The following is a 19,551-nucleotide window of genomic DNA, read 5'->3' as shown; positions in this document are numbered from 1 at the left end:
TCTAATAAAGTGGCCAGTGAGTGAAAGCACAAGGTAGGCGTTTCTAATAAAGTGGCCAGTGAGTGGAAGCACAAGGTAGGTGTTTCTAATAAAGTGGCCAGTGAGTGGAAGCACAAGGTAGGTGTTTCTAATAAAGTGGCCAGTGAGCGGAAGCACAATGTAGGTGTTTCTAATAAAGTGGCCAGTGAGTGAAAGCACAAGGTAGGCGTTTCTAATAAAGTGGCCAGTGAGTGAAAGCACAAGGTAGGCATTTCTAATAAAGTGGCCAGTGAGTGAAAGCACAAGGTAGGTGTTTCTAATAAAGTGGCCAGTGAGTGGAAGCACAAGGTAGGTGTTTCTAATAAAGTGGCCAGTGAGCGGAAGCACAATGTAGGTGTTTCTAATAAAGTGGCCAGTGAGTGGAAGCACAAGGTAGGTGTTTCTAATAAAGTGGCCAGTGAGTGGAAAAACAAGGTCAGTGTTTCTGATAAACTGGCCAGCAAGTGTATTGCCATCAGTCTGTGGAAATGTCCACTACAACTGCAAATACAGAAGTGACCCTGTCCAAGCTCTGCCCCCAATGATTCCAGGTTGGCTCCAGACCAGGAGGAGGTGGATTTGGAGATGGATGGACGGGAATTACAGAAACAGCGCTGGCAAAAGTACCAGAGCTCCAACAGGCTGAGCTCTGCACCTGACTGAGATCTGGAACTCCACAGACTGAACGCTGGCACTCTGCACTGTCTCTATCGACCTGTGGAGAGTCATTCTCTCCCGCAGACTCGCGCTGGCGATCCTGTCATTTAGCTGCACAGGCGCCATCGAACCTCACTTATCCATTTAGCCCGAGTCAATTTTATTAGTTTAGAGCGTTTTACAAAAGACAGAAAGCAGCTTGTCCTCTTGAGTCTCTGTTCTTTTAGTGGTTCCTCCTCCCTCATTCTCTCAGGGAGCTTCCTCTTTGGAGTCTCAGTTTCTGGCAGTGGTTCCTCCTCACAGTCTTAGGGAGGTTCTCTTTTTTTAAAGCTACGGTTCCTTTCAGTGGGACTTCCTCATGTCCTTAGGGAGGTTCTCTTTTTCCTTTGGTTTGGTATGTTTGAGGACGTCCAGCAGGTTCCTTGGTTTAGTATGCGAGAGGACACTTCTTATGTGTGAGGACACTCAGTGGGCTCCTCTCAGTTTGGTATGTGTGGGGACGTCCAGCAGGTTCCTTGGTTTAGTATGTGTGAGAACATTCAGTGGGTTCTACTCGGTTTGGTATGTGACAGGACATTTTGTGGGTTCCTCACATTTTGGTACGCATGAGGACATTCTGTGGGGTCCCCTCGGTTCAGTATGTAGAAGGATGCTCTATGTGCATGTGAAGGTAGGTAGATATGAAGACACTCTGTGATTCTTCTCAGTTTGGTACATGTGAGGACACTGCAGGTTCCTCTGGGTTTGGTATGCTTCAGGACGCTCTGCTGGTTCCTCTGGGTTTTATATGCTTCAGGATGCTCTGACAGTTCCTCTGGGTTTGAAATGCTTCAGGACGCTCTGCCAGTTCCTCTGGGTTTGATATGCTTCAGGACACTCTGCTGGTTCCTCTGGGTTTGAAATGCTTCAGGACGCTCGGCAGGTTCCTCTGGGTTTGATATGCTTCAGGACACTCTGCCAGTTCCTCTGGGTTTGATATGCTTCAGGACGCTCTGCAGGTTCCTCTGGGTTTGGTATGCTTCAGGACGCTCTGCTGGTTCCTCTGGGTTTTATATGCTTCAGGACGCTCTGCTGGTTCCTCTGGGTTTTATATGCTTCAGGACGCTCTGCAGGTTCCTCTGGGTTTGATATGCTTCAGGACGCTCTGCAGGTTCCTCTGGGTTTGATATGCTTCAGGACGTTCTGCAGGTTCCTCTGGGTTTGATATGCTTCAGGACACTCTGCCAGTTCCTCTGGGTTTGATATGCTTCAGGACACTCTGCTGGTTCCTCTGGGTTTGAAGTGCTTCAGGATGCTCGGCAGGTTCCTCTGGGTTTGATATGCTTCAGGACACTTTGCAGGCTCCTCTGGGTTTGATATGCTTCAGGACACTCTGCTGGTTCCTCTGGGTTTGATATGCTTCAGGACGCTCTGCAGGTTCCTCTGGGTTTGATATGCTTTAGGACGCTCTGCTGGTTCCTCTGGGTTTGATATGCTTCAGGACACTCTGCAGGTTCCTCTGGGTTTGAAATGCTTCAGGACGCTCGGCAGGTTCCTCTGGGTTTGATATGCTTCAGGACACTCTGCAGGTTCCTCTGGGTTTGAAATGCTTCAGGACGCTCGGCAGGTTCCTCTGGGTTTGATATGCTTCAGGACACTCTGCCAGTTCCTCTGGGTTTGATATGCTTCAGGACACTCTGCTGGTTCCTCTGGGTTTGAAATGCTTCAGGACGCTCGGCAGGTTCCTCTGGGTTTGATATGCTTCAGGACACTCTGCCAGTTCCTCTGGGTTTGATATGCTTCAGGACACTCTGCTGGTTCCTCTGGGTTTGATATGCTTCAGGACACTCTGCCAGTTCCTCTGGGTTTGATATGCTTCAGGACACTCTGCAGGTTCCTCTGGGTTTGATATGCTTCAGGACACTCTGCTGGTTCCTCTGGGTTTAATATGCTTCAGGACACTGCAGTTTCCTCTGAGTTCGGTATGCTTCAGGACGCTCTGCCAGTTCCTCTGAGTTCGGTATGCTTCAGGGCGTTCTGCAGGTTCCTCTGGGTTTGATATGCTTCAGGACACTCAGCAGGTTCCTCTGAGTTCGGTATGCTTCAGGACGCTCTGCAGGTTCCTCTGAGTTCGGTATGCTTCAGGACACTCTGCCGGTTCCTCCCAGTTTGCTTTGGACCCCTCCGGATCAGCATTCCGGGAGTCTTCTGAAGGATTGCGAACATCGTTGGAACAATAGAGGAGGCTCATTTGAGCAGCAACAAGTTGCCATAGAGACGTACCTGTCACCTGTCTGAGTGAGCGCTCCCTCACTGCTCTCGTGTGAACGCTGAACGGAGGGCTAATTAAGAAGGGTCTGACACTGCGCTCCATTCTCTGCTACGGCCATCAATCACCGTCCACACACACACTCACATACACACACACACACACACACATACACACACACACACACACACATACACACACAGCTTCTAAAGGTTAACTATATTCATTACAGAGTGAGAGAGAGAGAAAGGAGACAGAGAGAGAAGAGAGAACGGTTCCAGATAACTGATGCTCGCATTACATTTAGAGGACAAATCCTCAAAGTCTGAGAGAGCAACGGCGAGTTAGCGTGCTGCGCTCAGCTCGGCTCGGCTCTGTGTAGCTGTTAGCGGCAGGGATGCAGTGGAGGGTAATCATCCTTCATGTCTCTTTTTTTATTTGGAACGGCGTTTACACCTGTTTCTCAGAGTTCACCCACTTTCCCACAAATCCGAGCTGATGCAGCTTGTCTCGTTTGACTGAACACAGCTCCAGATCAGAGCTTTCATGTTAGCTGTAGCTCACAAGCTGGTCTCTGCAGTAGGGATGCTCTGCAGGTTCCTGTAAATTTGATATGCTTCAGGACGCTCTGCCGGTTCCTCTGGGTTTGATATGCTTCAGGACTCTGTCGGTTCCTCTGGGTTTGGTATGCTTCAGGACGCTCTGCAGGTTCCTGTAAATTTGATATGCTTCAGGACGCTCTGCAGGTTGCTCTGAGTTCGGTATGCTTCAGGACACTCTGCAGGTTGCTCTAAGTTCGGTATGCTTCAGGACACTCTGCAGGTTGCTCTGAGTTCGGTATGCTTCAGGACGCTCTCCAGGTTCCTCTGGGTTTGATATGCTTCAGGACACTCTGCAGGTTCCTCTGGGTTTGATATGCTTCAGGGCGCTCTGCAGGTTCCTCTGGGTTTGATATGCTTCAGGACGCTCTGCCAGTTCCTCTGGGTTTGATATGCTTCAGGACACTCTGCAGGTTCCTCTGGGTTTGATATGCTTCAGGATGCTCTGCATGTTCCTCTGGGTTTGAAATGCTTCAGGATGCTCTGCAGGTTCCTCTGAGTTCGGTATGCTTCAGGATGCTCTGCAGGTTCCTCTGAGTTCGGTATGCTTCATGATGCTCTGCAGGTTCCTCTGAGTTCGGTATGCTTCAGGATGCTCTGCAGGTTCCTCTGAGTTCGGTATGCTTCAGGATGCTCTGCAGGTTCACATCTGTACAACTTAACCCCTTTACCTTAGTTTGCTGTAGTAATATAGTAATAGGGGCCAAAGTGAAAATTGATTTAACATCTATTCAATGACTGACTGCTTTCTGGGGAGCACTTTTTTGTCAGAACCGCCGGTTCGGGAGTGCACGAGCATCGTAACACACCCTCCTAATGATCTAATTACTACATTAATGCTAATGGACTTCACAGGAGGGGTGATTAAGCACGGTTGACTGCAGCTCCAGCGCACTGACCTCAGCTCTAACGGCCTTTACACTCCATTACTGACTTTAATAACACACCCTTAATCGCCTGATTAATTACACACACACACACACTTACACACTGCACTGGTTTCTTCACTGGTTTCCTCCTCATCTTTATCATCTATAACTGGGGAGCGGGGCTGAGACATTAGAATCTGAATATTGGTTGAATCCATTGGAAAAATGAATATTTGAACATTTAAAGTTCATTCTGCAGCACTCAGCAAAAAATACCTTATAGGGATGGAAATCATCCTAAATCAGTAAATATCTCATATCTGTCATTTTAAAATGACATTTTTTATATTAAAATGATTTTATGAATGTATTCCATCGACATTATTTGGTTTGCTTGAATAATTAACGCCAATGTAATTCACTCGTTACTGAATGCAATCAAATCCTCACAGCAATGCTCCTCCAGAATCTACTAGAAAGCCTTCTTCTCTGAATAGTAGAATTACTCCACCAAAAGCAGGATCAGCTCTTTAAAAAAAAAAAAAAAAAGTCATTTCAGAAGAAACTATTAATGAACAGGTGTCCCAATACTTTTCTATGTTATATTTAGATTTGATCTAAATCTGTCCACTCTGGAAGTGAGCTGTTCATATAGATACTTGAAGATGGACTGTTCAACTCTGGATGAGAGTTGCTCTTATAGATATTTAACGATGGACTGTTCCGTTCTGGACGAGAGCTGTTCTTGAAGAGCTTTAGAACATGACCGTCCGCTCTGGATGTAAGATGTTCTTATAGATATTTGAAGATGAACTGTTCTGCTCTGGATGTGAACTGTTCTTATAGATATTTCAGGTTGAACTCTACAGCTCTGGATGCATATTTAAGACATGATACTTTGGACATGATTGTGATAGACCTTAAGAAAAAGGACTGTTCACTTTGGGTTCGATCTGTTCCTACAGATCTTTAGAACTGAATTGTGCAGCTTTGACTATTTGAAGATGGACTATTTAGCTCTGGATGTGAACTGTTCATACAGATATTTGAAAATTGACTGTTCAGCTCTGGATGTCGGCTGTTCTTATAGATATTTGAACATGGACTGTTCAGCTCTGGACAAGAGCTGTTCTTGCTGAGCTTTAGAACATGACCGTCCGCTCTGGATGTGAGATGTTCTCATAAATATTTGAAGATGGACTGTTCACCTCCGGATGTGAACTGTTCCTATTGATATTTCCTGACCTGGATGCATATTTAGGACCTGGTACTGAGACCAGGATTGTGATTCACTTTGAGTTCAATCTGCTTCTACATATCTGTAGAACAGGACTGTTCAGCTCTGGATGTAAGCTGTTCTTTTCCATTATTTGGGATGAACTGTTCACATCTCTTAATGTACACTGTTTCCACTTCTTTTATTAGAAACAATAGCTTTGATCGGAGGTGTTTCTTTAATAAGCATGCTCAAACAGGCTCTGCTTGTTGATTATTAATAAACATTAGCTCATTAACACATCGGTGTTGATTAAAACTTTACGAAAAGGACCAAACTACAACACACTTCCCATAGTTTAGTGCTGAGCTGTTCAAACCTGGCCTCAAAGTGTCTGCGTGAATGCGTATGTGATTTGAGTAAAATATACACCAGCATGCTGAAACACAAGCCCAGACTTGTTTACTATTTATATTCGGTACTGTCCGTTTTTATCAGCAGCAAATTCTTCATACATGCAAGTGAACCTCATCATTAAACTCATTCCGATTCTCATTTGTCTTCCTGCTGACTCAGGGAACTCTGCCTTGCCTTGCTCGTTAGTGTCTTGTCTCTCTTATATAAAACATAAAGTATGATCGCGTCTCCGAGCCGAGCAGCTCTGCGGTTCAGCTCTCTGAAAGCTTTTGTCAAAACCATGACGCTGCTTTAAACGTCAACACAAATTACACAAAGAGCAAGCGACGAGGCAAGAGTGTCTCCTGGAGGGTGGGTGGTTTGGGGGGGGGGGTATTGTTGTGGAGTAACTGCATTGTCTCAGACCCCTCGCGGCCAGACAGTTGAGACGTTGAAGGGAATCTACGGCACAAGTTAAAGAGCAGAAAGTCAAATCAATGACAAATGGAAAAGTTGATGCATATAAACAGTGAGAGTGAATGCAGCACTGCGGGTGTTGAGGGGTGTAGTCAGAAGTACATTTCTGTGCCTGAACGCTAAAACCCACATTCATACACACTGCGGTTCACCGTGAGCAGAAAACTCATTTAAATATAACCTATCTAGAAAACAAAATAGTGAAAAAAGAATAGTGGAGAGTGCTGTTCTTAAATCAGTATGAATGGACTGTTCAACTCTGGATGTGAGCTGTTCAGCTGTTCTTATATATGTTTAGAACATGGCTGTTCACTCTAAACTCGAGCTGTTCCTATAAATCTTCTGGGTGTGAGCTGATCTCAAATACTTTAGGACTGGATTATTCAGCGTTGGGTGTCCCACTGCGGGACTAAAAAAGGACTATCTTATCTTATCTTATCTTATCTTATCTTAACTGTTCTTAATTGTGTATTTATATATATATATATATATATATATATATATATATATATATATATATATATATATATATTTTAAACAAGATTTTTTAATCTGGATTTGAGCTGTTCCTATTTATTTTTAGGCATGGACTAATCAGCTGGGTGTAAGTTGTCCTTATAGATCTTTAGAACAAGTATTCACATTGGATTAGATCTTTTCCTACAGATCTTCTTAATTTATGGAAAGTTCTCAGTGCTCCGGTTGGACTATTCTTAAACATATATAAAACATGACTGTTCAGATCTGTATCATATAGCTGTTCTTATATATCTTCAAAACGTTAAGTTCTAAGAACTATATTACTTAGCTCTGGATTTGAACTCTGGTTTTCATAGATATTTGAAGATGGAGTGTTCAGCCCTGGGTGAGAGCTGTTTGTACAGATCTTTCGGGTTAGATTCTAGTTTTGGATGTGAACTGTTCTTAAAGATCTTTGATGATGAACTGTTCCACTCTGGACTTAAGAATACCACTTATACCAGCATCCTTCATATACCAGTTCTTGCAGTGGGATCTGCTTTGGTGGCATTTGGAGGACCAACAGCATGTTCTAGGCATATGTTCATATGTTAGCTCTGGGTGTGAGCTGTTCGTGTGGAACTTTAGAACATGACTGTTCGCTCTGGATGTGAGCTGGATATATTATCTGTTTTCATAGATATTTGAAATCAGACTGTTCAGCTCTATATAAGAGCTGTTCTTGTGAAACTTAAGAGCATGATTGTTCACTCTGGATGTAAGCTGTTCTTATAGACATTTCAAAATGGACTGTTCAGCTCTGGATGTAGATAAGACCAAGGAAATGGATGTTGACTTCAGGAAAACAGCCCATCTCCCTCCACCCTTTCTCACCCTCTTCTATAGAGGGATCATAGAGAGCATCCTGAGCAGCTGCATCACTGCATCACATCGTCATGGACATTTACACCGCCCGCTGCATCCGCAAAGCAACCAGCATTGTGGATGACTTCACCCACCCACATTTGGAGGAACAACAGCATTTTCTAGGCAGATATTCATAATGCTTTTAGCTGGTGTATTTTTCTCATTTTAATCATGGGCAGGTGACACATTCCAGTTGGATACAATGAAGGTAGCATCACCGATCTGCAGTAGTGTGGATATATTCGCTTTTTTTTATAGATATTTGAAACCAGACTGTTCTGCTCTGAATGAGAGCTGTTCTTGTAAAACCTAAGAGCATGATTGTTCAGATCTGGATGTGAGCTGTTCTTATAGACATTTTAAAATGGACTGTTCAGCTGTGGATTCAAGCTGTTCTTATATATGTTTAGAACAGGTTTCTGGGCGTGAGCTGATCTTATATATGTTTAGAACAGGCTTCTGGGCGTGAGCTGTTCTTACAGATCATTTGAGTTGGATTCTACAGCTTTGGATGTGAGCTGTTCTTATAGATCTTTGATGATACACTCTTTTTTTTTTAGCTCCGTTCTTGCAGTGGGAGCTGCTTTGGTGGCATTTGGAGGAACGACAGCATGTTCTAGGCAGATGTTCGTAATGCTTTTGGTTGGTGTATTTTTCTCATTTAAATCAGTGGCAGGCGACACATTCCGGTTGGATACAGTGAAGGCAGCATCACAGATCAGCTGTAGGTGTTAAATTACATATAAACAGGCCTGGGATTCAGAGCGATACAGCGGCACTGGGGATTATCTCCTTTTAAACGGTACGCTCTTTCCACAAGGAGCGGACGGGTGTGCAGCGTGCACAAACACATCAATGTATGCAAATGAACGGCATGGGCGATGCAAAGTGGGCCTGCTCTGAATCCGCGGAGCGCCTGCAGTGAGTAAGTCAAACCCGCCCGTGTCTCCTTCCCAGACGAGGTGAATTATCTGAGAGAAGCTCTGCTGCTTTATGCAGATCTGCCATGAAATTGGGCCTGTTAATGTGAGAAATCTGTTCTGTGCTCAACCCAGAGAGAGAGAGAGAGAGAGAGAGAGAGAGAGACTCTGAAACTGTGACTGAGCGAGAGAGAGCGAGAGAATGAAGGAGGGAAGGCGGTGTGAACAAGTAAAGGAACAAAGATAGACAAAGAGAGAGAGAGGGAGGGAGGGGGGGGGTGGAGAGAACATGAACACCGGATCTCCATATCCACATCCTCCCATCTCCCTCTGTCTCTCTCTCTCTCTCTCTCTCTCTCTCTCTCTCTCTCTCTCTCTTTCTTCTTCCCTGTGAAAAATCCCTGGATGATGGAGGGTCTAGCAAGCGATTCCTTTTAGTTCAGAAGAAAAAAAAAATAGAGAACAGAGGACAAGAGACAAGACAGGCCACGTCAGAATGGGTTTCAGTGAACTGCTGGTGGGATTTCATCATTTTTAACCCTGAGTGTCTCTGTCGTTTCAGCTCGTCACTCTCTTGTCCTCCATTAATACCCTAATCTTCACTGATGTCCCTGCAGTTGCTTGCTTGCTCTGCAATGAAGGCGATCGAACAAGGCCCTGAAAACATTCAGAGATGTTTACTCTGTCAGACGGTACAACCACCTGAGGCTAGCACCACCTTAACCTCTCGAGACCCTTGAGACCCTTGAGTCCTCATATTACATTTCTGCTTCTCCGCACCGTGATACTTCATTTTTTAAAACTTTAAAATCATGTAAAAAGACGATGTCCTGTACTAAGAGTATGTTTAGTTTTTAGACTTGTTAGGTCCTAGTAATCCCAAATAGGACAAATTATAAAAATTCACACCAAGCAAAAGTCTGGGTTTTAGGAGGTTAGCCCCAACGGCAACAGTGGCAAGGAGAACCTCCCTCAGAGCTGGAGGAAGAAACCTTGGGAGGAACCAAGACTCACAAGGGGGACCCGATCCCGTCCTCCTCTGATCAGAACTATTTATTAATTATTAATAAAAGTTACCAAACCATCTATACTGCTGAACTGCTCTGATCATAATCATAATGTAATAATCATGGTGTACACCCGGTCCCTTTATCCGGCTTGAGTATCAGGGTTATATCTGGATAAGGCCGAGGTGCATTCGACAACGTAAACTCCTCCCAGTACAACTGAAACTCCTCCCCTGGGCAACCGACCTGTGTCTATGAGGAAGACGATCGTGGAGGACGAATTGACACGTCAGACATGTCAGAGATGTCTTAAATTTAAAAAGAAATGTCCTCGTTTTGAGATCGGCATTTATTTTGGAATATTATGGATGGCGTTGCTGTTATACCACCCAAGCAACCATCTTAAGCACAGCACAGGAAGAGGCTGAACGGACAAACAAACTAGTTGCCGCATAACGCAGCAATCGGATTGGCTGCTGGAACCCTTGAGAACAAGCAGGATTATCTCTCTTTAGTCTGCATCTGTGTTTAGTCTGATTGGCTGAGCCGCTGGAAGCCGCTGGAAGCTGTTGGTGTAGAATACTAGATACTAGAGTTGTGTGGAAAGGAAGAAGTTCTGAAGAGAGGAAAGTTCTTCTCAGGTGCAGCTGTGATGATGTTCACCCTGATGCTCAGTCCAAACAAGCTTTTTAATGTGTGGTTAATAAGCTGAGCGTGGGACGGCCATCAAAACCCGCCTGTGAGACCGAACATGTTTGAAAACGAATGGGCAAAAAGTGCATGCCTGCATTTCAGCTTTTAACCAGGACGCTTTCCAGCAGGTTCACCCATGTAGGAGGTTTTTGCATGATGGTGTGGTGTTTTTCGAACTGCTAATGTAACAGAGTTAAATAAAACAGTTAATAAAATATTGAGTTTCACCAAAATGACCCAATTTTTGGTAAAAAGGGTTCAGGACAAGTCATTTATGTCTTTATAAAAAAAGGGTTACAATTATTTTTAGGGAGCTTTTATTTTCCTGCTGTGACATTACTGCAGACTATGTCCATCTGCTGCTGCCATACGTCCATCAAATGAGTGAGAGCTCTGGGATGGACGGTGTGTAGCTGCTGAAGTTCCTCATTAATACATAATTGAATTGAATTTAATTCGTTATTAATACTTTAAAACATTGTTCTAACACGTTGTATGAGCAGGTAGTGCATTGTTCAGAGTGTAGTTGTGTTTATAACTGCTGTTTTTATTGAATTACGGCTCAGATGTACTTCAGCTAACTGAGCCATGGTAGCGAAATAGCTAGCCTAAACTTACTCTTGGCAGCAAAGTGGGATTAAAAAAATAAATAAACCTCTCATTTCTGCTCATTTCATTTCTTTAAATGTTCAGCTTGTGTGGTCTGCAGCCGTCTAAGACAAGAGAAGATTAACACGCTATAAAATCTGATGGCCAAACGGTTGCCGTTTGCAAATGAGGGGAAATTTGCCGTTTGCAAATGAGGGGAAATGGCAGAAATGGCGGATTTTATGGAAAACCTCCAGTAAGCCTTGTTTATAAACGAGGGAACGTCACCACAAGGCTATTTGCTTTTACTGACACAGTAAATCTGTCCGCATGCTTTATAATCTAGACACGTAGTGTACTGTTAGAGTGTCAAAGTCACCGAGTGCACTAGGGAGCAGGGAGACGTTTGGGATTCAGCCTTAGTTTGATGTTCATGAAGCCCCTGGTTCATTCTCAAGACGTTATTGATTAGGATGTGCACATACGGGTGGTTTCAGGACACGAGGTGCGCAGTCTCACGAATCTGAAGCGTTACATCAGAAAAATCAAAGTGTCTCAGATCTGACTTGAAAAGATCAGATTTGCGTCACTCCAGTCTGCTAATGTGAACACAGCCGAGAAACTGTCCTCTTTAATCTGCCAGAGTCTCTCTGTTTAAAAGAGAAGTCTCTCCCCCTCTCTCTCTCTCTCTCTCGCTCTCTCTCTCTCGCTCTGTGTATTACAGACACATTGCTGAACTCATCTGTCTCACTTAGCCTTTCTTCACTTCTTCACCTCCTCCTCCATTTCTCTGTCTCTCCATCTGTCCTCAGTCTGCTGCTCTATTTTCACCGCCTCTCTCGCCGTCTCTCAGCGGTGCAGTTTTCCTGCTGAACGCTTTAGGGCAGTAATGAATGTCTGCTGGATGAAGACGAGCAGTCCGACTAAACTGCTGAAATAAACAAGTTCAACTGCTTGTGAAGTCTCGGAAAGTCTCGCCGAGCTACAGCAGAGACGGAGAACGAGTGTGTGCTGAGTGATGAGGGTGGGCAAGGCTGGATTAGGGTGGGTTAGGTCAGGTCAGGTGGGTAAGGGTGGAATATGGCGGGTTAGAGAAGGCTAAAGCGGGTCACGCTGAGTTAGGATGAGTAAGAGTGGGTCAGGGTGTGTTTGGGTGTGTGGTTTTTGGTTGGGGCGGGACAGGGTCAGGACGGGTTTTGGTTGGGGCGGGCGGAACGGGTTTTGGTTAGAGTGGGAGAGGGCAAATTTTGGTTGGGGCAGGTCTGGGTGTGTCAGGGTGGGTTTTGGTTGGGTAGGTTTTGGTCTGGGTGGGTCAGGGTGGGTTTTAGTCTAGGTGGGTTTTGGTCTGGGTGGGTCAGGGTGGGTTTTGGTCTGGGCGGGTCAGGGTGGGTTTTGGTCTGGGCGGGTCAGGGTGGGTTTTGGTCTGGGCAGGTCAGGGTGGGTTTTAGTCTAGGTGGGTTTTGGTCTGGGTGGGTCAGGGTGGGTTTTGGTCTGGGCGGGTCAGGGTGGGTTTTGGTCTGGGCGGGTCTGGGTAGGTTTTGGTCTGGGTGGGTCAGGGTGGGTTTTGGTCTGGGCGGGTCAGGGTGGGTTTTGGTTGGGTGGGTTTTGGTCTGGGTGGGTCTGGGTGGGTTTTGGTCTGGGTGGGTTTTGGTCGGGGAGGGTCAGGGTGGGTTTTGGTTTTGGCGGGTCATGGTGGGTTTTGGTCTGGGCGGGTCAGGGTGGGTTTTGGTCTGGGCGGGTTTTGGTTGGGTGGGTTTTGGTCTGGGCGGGTTTTGGTTGGGTGGGTTTTGGTCTGGGTGGGTCTGGGTGGGTTTTGGTCTGGGTGGGTCTGGGTGGGTTTTGGTCTGGGTGGGTTTTGGTCGGGGAGGGTTTTGAGTTGGAGTGGGACAGGGCAAATTTTGGTTGGGGCAAGTCTGGGTGTGTCAGGGTGTGTCAGGGTGAGTCTCGGTCAGGTGGGTTTTGGTCTGCACAGGTCAAGGTGGGTTTTGTGATAGGCCAGTATATTATGGGATAGAGTGGGTTAGGGACGGGGGGTGTTGGTTGGTTAGCGGAGGTTAGATCGGGTTGGTGTGGGTCTGGGTGGGTGAGACTGGGTTGGCGTGGTTTAAGGTGGGTTAAGGGGAGTTATTATGAGACTGAGTGGACTAATGTGTGTTAGAGCAGGTCAGAATGGGCTGGGTCAGTTGGTTTGGATGGGCTCAGGTTGGTTAGGCCAGGATAGAGTGGGTTTTGGTCAGGGTGGGTCAGCATGGGTTAGGATGGGAATAGAGACACCTCATTGTTTTATTCATTAACTGATCTGCTCCTCAGAGCCGTACTGCAGCAGAGGTCACCCAGGAGAGGGTCTGACGGACGGATGTGATCAGATAGTGTGTGTAGGACAGGGACGATATCTCAGCAGGGCATTCTGGGACCAAAACGGAGCCAGACACGGATTGATCGGACTCATTTAGAAACGTCTCCTTCAGACATCACACACAAACACACACACACACACACACACACACATACACACTGATCAGCAGGCTGCAGTGAGGGAGGTCGTGGTTTAAAATCACATTCATCACATCCTGACTCGTCCAAGGAGACCCAACTCACCCTCATTAGCATAACACTCTGCTGACCCGCCCACTCTCACTTTCACTCATCTATCATTGGGCGAGACACGGTCAGTGAAAGGGCGGAAACACACACACACACACACACACACACATACTTCAACTGTCTAACACCTTTCTAAAAAGGCAACTGCCTTCAGACACCTGAAACTTCTGATCTTCTCCACCTTTCTCACCTTGTCTCCTTTATTCTCCTGTTCTCTTCTCCTCTATTGTCTTCTGTTCTCCACTTTTCTCCTCTGTTCTCCCCTATTCCTCTGCATTCTCCTCTGTTCTCCCATTTTCTCCTCAGCATTATCCTCTGTTCTCCTCTGTTCTCCTCTATTCTCCTCTGTATTCTCCTCTGTTCTCCCATTTTCTCCTCTGTTCTCCTCTATTCTCCTCTGTATTGTCCTCTGTTCTCCTCTATTCTCCTCTGTATTCTCCTCTGTTCTCCCATTTTCTCCTCTGTTCTCCTCTATTCTCCTCTGTATTGTCCTCTGTTCTCCTCTATTCTCCTCTGTTCTCCTCTGTTCTCCTCTATTCTCCTCTGTATTCTCCTCTGTTCTCCCCTATTCTCCTCTGTATTCTCCTCTGTTCTCCCCTATTCTCCTCTATTCTCCTCTGTATTCTCCTCTGTTCTCCCATTTTCTCATCTGTATTCTCCCCATTTCTCCTCTGATCTCATCTTTTCTCCTCTGTTCTCCTCTGTTCTCCCCTTTTCTCCTCTGTATTCTCCTCTGTTCTCCTCTATTCTCCTCTGTATTCTCCTCTGTTCTCCCATTTTCTCATCTGTATTCTCCCCATATCTCCTCTGATCTCATCTTTTCTCCTCTGTTCTCCTCTGTTCTCCCCTATTCTCCTCTGTTCTCCCCTTTTCTCCTCTGTATTCTCCTCTGTTCTCCTCTGCTCTCCCCTTTTCTCCTCTGTTCTCCTCTTTTCTCCTCTGTCCTCCTCTGTATTCTCCCCTTTTCTCCCCTTTTCTCCTCTGTTCTCCTCTTTTCTCCTCTGTCCTCCTCTTTTCTCCTCTGTATTCTCACCTTTTCTCCCCTTTTCTCCTCTGTTCTCCTCTTTTCTCCTCTGTCCACCTCTGTATTCTCACCTTTTCTCCCCTTTTCTCCTCTGTTCTCCTCTTTTCTCCTCTGTATTCTAACCTTTTCTCCTCTGTTCTCCTCTTTTCTCCTCTGTATTCTCACCTTTTCTCCCCTTTTCTCCTCTGTTCTCCTCTTTTCTCCTCTGTTCTCCTCTGTATTCTCCCCTTTTCTCCCCTTTTCTCCTCTGTTCTCCTCTTTTCTCCTCTGTCCTCCTCTTTTCTCCTCTGTATTCTCACCTTTTCTCCCCTTTTCTCCTCTGTTCTCCTCTTTTCTCCTCTGTCCACCTCTGTATTCTCACCTTTTCTCCCCTTTTCTCCTCTGTTCTCCTCTTTTCTCCTCTGTATTCTAACCTTTTCTCCTCTGTTCTCCTCTTTTCTCCTCTGTATTCTCACCTTTTCTCCCCTTTTCTCCTCTGTTCTCCTCTTTTCTCCTCTGTTCTCCTCTGTATTCTCCCCTTTTCTTCCCTTTTCTCCGCTGCTCTACTCTCTGCTATTCTCTCTTTTCTGTTTCAGCTGTGTTTGTATTTCAGAGGGAAATCACATTCAGATCTTCACATTGTTCATCCAGACCAGATTTATGACGAAGCCTTAAACTATCTGCGAAACACACTACACACACACACACACTACACAACACAACACACACACTTCACACACACACTACACAACACACACACTTCACACACACACTCTACACAAAACACACACACTACACACACAAACCTGTACTCCAGTGAGAAGCGTGTCAGTTCTGTTTCGTTATGAATCCATTTGAACTCCAGCGGCCAGCTGCCCTCGGCCATGCAGGTCAGAACCAACCGGTTCCGCTCCAGGTGCAGCTGAGTCCGAACCGGCTCTGTTTTGAAGTACGGAGGAACGTCATCTACAGAGAAAGCAAGAGCGAGAGGGAGAGAAACTCAGTAATCAGTCAATCAGGGACACTACAGACCCAAACAGAAATCCAATACTGAAATCAACGATACACTCGACTCAATTCCAGGGTGAAAAGTACGCTCAGTCTGTTTACAGCTGGTATTGACATGCAGGTCCAATCCATTACAAAAATACGTCTCCAGTGTGATCAGATGAGATCGGATTTCACTTTCCTGCGTAAAAACTCCTCGACACAAATTTGCAAACAAATGAGGTTTGAGGGATCCGATCATGATCTGAACACAATGCATTTTGGGAGCTTTTACACCTGGCTTTTTTAGATGCATTCAACTGAGGAATCGGATTTGTTTCTCAAATCGGATCTGATGAAATGTCATTCTGTCTGTCTGCCCTGTTATTTGCAAGTGATGAGATTGGATTTGCGTGTCCAGACATCACAAACATAGGTCGCAGTGGGAATGACGTAGGCAGGATTTGGACTTGGATTTGACGTGGTCTGACGTGGAAATCCAAAGTTAAGCTTCTAGAGCATCCTGATTCCATTGCATTCCAAACCACCACCCCCCCAAATGTGGCTTTTTTATATGCATTGTGATCAGATGAGATCGGATTTCACTTTCCTGCGTAAAAACTTGCACACAATGCATTCTGGGAGCGTTTACACCTGGCTTTTTTAGATGCATTCAACTGAGGAATCAGATTTGTTTCTCAAGTCGGATCTGGTGAAATGAGGCAACGATGTAGGCAGGATTTGGACTTGGATTTGAGCTTCCAGAGCATCCAGACTGAAACGCATTTGTACGAATCTGATTCCATCCCATTCCAAACCACCCCCCCAAATGTGGCTTGGATTTCAAAAATCAGATTTCCTGTGCTTTTTTATTTGTCGAGATCCAGATTCAATTTAGATATGCCAATTTAGAAATCAGATTTGGGCTGGAGTCTGAACACAATCTGAAATCCGACTGTTATCCAATCATCAAAAAAAGGCTCTAAAAGACTTGTTCACGCACCTTCACAACCCAGTGAAAAGCTACCTTGTGAATGCTCGGTAAAGCAGAGTGAAGAGTGCTGCTGCTGAAGCTAATGAAGCTCCCGGGCTTAATGAGCGGTGTAAATATAGAGCAAATGAATAGAAGGGTTGGATAATGTGATTATCAAGTTCAGTGATAATCGAGCAGTGGAATTAAACTGTCAGAGTGATCTATTAACCTGATAGCAAACCGCAACACCGCGGCAACCACTCTGCATCCAGCTCGCTTAGAGGGCAAAGGAACGAGAGAGAGTAGTGTAGTGGAAAAAGCAGCGATGGAGGAGCTGATGTTCCCCTGAGATCACCCTCAGGTCATCTACGTCACACAGCCAGCTTCTATTGACACCTTTCATGTTGATTGGAGCTGCCCATCCCACATTTTTAAATTGAATCTAGTAGCTGAAGCTTGTGCTGTGCTTCCAGACCAGCCTGTCTGATTTCTTCTGAAAGTCCTCTATTTTGTCTCTCCTGTCCGTGGTCAGCATCATGAGTAAGGTCAGAATTGTGTATTTCGGGTTTGAGGTTCTCGCCAGAGCTGGGTTTCCCAAAAGCATCTTAGTACAAAGAGAATTCCTAAAAGGCTCACGCTGAACACTCTCTCCACCAGTTAAGTAGATCTTAACACTGGGATGCCTTTGGGAAACTGGGCTCAGGTTAGTTTATAAAATATAAAATATATAAATATCGATTCTCTAACCCAAACAAAAATACAAATATGAGAATTTCATTTACAATTCAGTATCCGTCTGTCTGGATTATCTTTGGTCTCTGACCCCAGACTAGTTCTATGTATAGGCCGTAATACTGATGGTTAGTAAAAGTTAAAAAAGAAAATAGGAAGTAAAGTAACAGTCCTTGTATCCTTACCAAATCCCTAAGCAGTCAGAGAACATCACATTTATCATTTCTAAAATGTGTATAATTTAGGGCAACCTGGGGGTGCGTCAGGATAAACCTAACCAACCAAATAACAAAAACCCAAACTCTGGTGTGGACTTTAGTAACAAGCTAGAAGTGAAATCTGTCCCAAAACTGGACAGAGTACAAACACAGATTGGCCAATGGTCCTTGTTCAAATAGAGAACTAAGAGATCCTAAGAAGATCCTTAACTGCAATTATCACAACCAAGATCATCACCAACACCAACACCAGTCCATTATCACCAACACATTTGCTGACACCAACACCAAACCCAACAGTCACCTTTACCAACACCAACATTGCCACATATCGCCGCACCATGATGACCAGTATCACTGTCAATAATCAACATCATCACTGTCACCGTCAACACCATCTATCAAGACCATCAACATCACCAAAATCAAAACCATTATCGCCCAAACCAACATCGCCACCAACAGCATCACTGTTATGATCACCATCCCAATCGATAACCAACTGCAACACCATCACTGTCACCATTGACAACATTACCATCTATCAAGACCATCATTACAATGTAAACATCACCATCTCCAAAATCAAGACCGTCGTCTCCTTCACGTCACAGAAACCAAGACAATCATCACTGACACCATCACCGAAATCAAGACCATCATCACCAACACAGAAACCAAGACAACCATCACTGACACCATCACCGAAATCAAGCCCATCATCACCAACACCGTCGCCATCACAGAAAGCAAGACAACCATCACTGACACCATCACCGAAATCAAGCCCATCATCACCAACACCTTCACCATCACAGAAACCAAGACAACCATCACTGACACCATCACCGAAATCAAGCCCATCATCACCAACACCTTCACCATCACAGAAACCAAGACAACCATCACTGACACCATCACCGAAATCAAGCCCATCATCACCAACACCGTCGCCGTCACAGAAACCAAGACAACCATCACTGACACCATCACCGAAATCAAGCCTATCATCACCAGCACCTTCACCATCACAGAAACCAAGACAACCATCACTGACACCATCACCGAAATCAAGACCATCATGACCAACACCGTCGCCGTCACAGAAACCAAGACAACCATCACTGACACCATCACCGAAATCAAGCCCATCATCACCAACACCTTCACCATCACAGAAACCAAGACAACCATCACTGACACCATCACCGAAATCAAGCCCATCATCACCAACACCTTCACCATCACAGAAACCAAGACAACCATCACTGACACCATCACCGAAATGACAGAACCTTCAGAACGTGTAGAGAAACCTTCATTAAACTGGAGGGATTTTAATAGAAGTTCAACAACGAACCTCTTCTTAGTTCCACTGGGCTCATTTTCACAAAAGTGTAGCTGATTTTCAAACACCGCACACACACACACACACACACACACACACACACACACACACACACACAATTACACCTGTTAAAACACATACACTATTACACACCAGCCTCAGGGTTAACACTCATCATTAAATGGAATCTGGTTTCTATTATAAGCACAGCTTCACACACACACACACACACGACTGCCTACATCAAGTAGTCAAACATGGCAACTCTATCATACATGTGGAAGAGAGAGAGAGAGAGAGAGAGAGAGAGAGAGAGAGAGAGAGGGAGGATAAACTCAGTACTGCAGGATAGATTCAGCAGTTTGGATGGTATATATGGTAGAGTCAGTATTTCAGAAAATATTTGGTAGTTCAGGATAAATCAGGTAACTCATCTTAAATCAAGTAGATCAACGACTAATTCAGAATCTTGGTATAAATTAAAATAAAGTAGTTAAGAATAAATTCAGTAATTCAGGACAGATTAAATAGATCACAATAAATTCAGTAATTCAGGACAGATTAATAGTTCAGAATAAATTCAGTAATTCAGGACAAATTAGGTCGTTCAGA

The 19,551-nt window shown here is 45.0% G+C and overlaps 1 protein-coding gene across 4 annotated transcripts in view; it reads right to left on the bottom strand.

Moving 5' to 3' along the window:
• sdk2b (sidekick cell adhesion molecule 2b) overlaps positions 1–19,551 on the bottom strand; it is a 411,671-nt gene that overhangs the window by 97,450 nt on the left and 294,670 nt on the right. For all 4 annotated transcript variants that reach the window (XM_072667047.1, XM_072667049.1, XM_072667048.1 and 1 more), the window contains exon 2: positions 15,488–15,647. In XM_072667047.1, coding sequence (XP_072523148.1) covers positions 15,488–15,647 — 160 coding nt within the window. The remainder of the gene's footprint in view (positions 1–15,487; positions 15,648–19,551) is intronic.

The sequence above is a fragment of the Salminus brasiliensis genome, chromosome 22 (assembly GCF_030463535.1).
Source record: "Salminus brasiliensis chromosome 22, fSalBra1.hap2, whole genome shotgun sequence".
Classification (NCBI taxonomy): domain Eukaryota; kingdom Metazoa; phylum Chordata; class Actinopteri; order Characiformes; family Bryconidae; genus Salminus; species Salminus brasiliensis.
The sequence above is the reverse complement of the archived record's forward strand: the minus strand, read 5'-3'. Positions and strand labels throughout refer to the sequence as shown.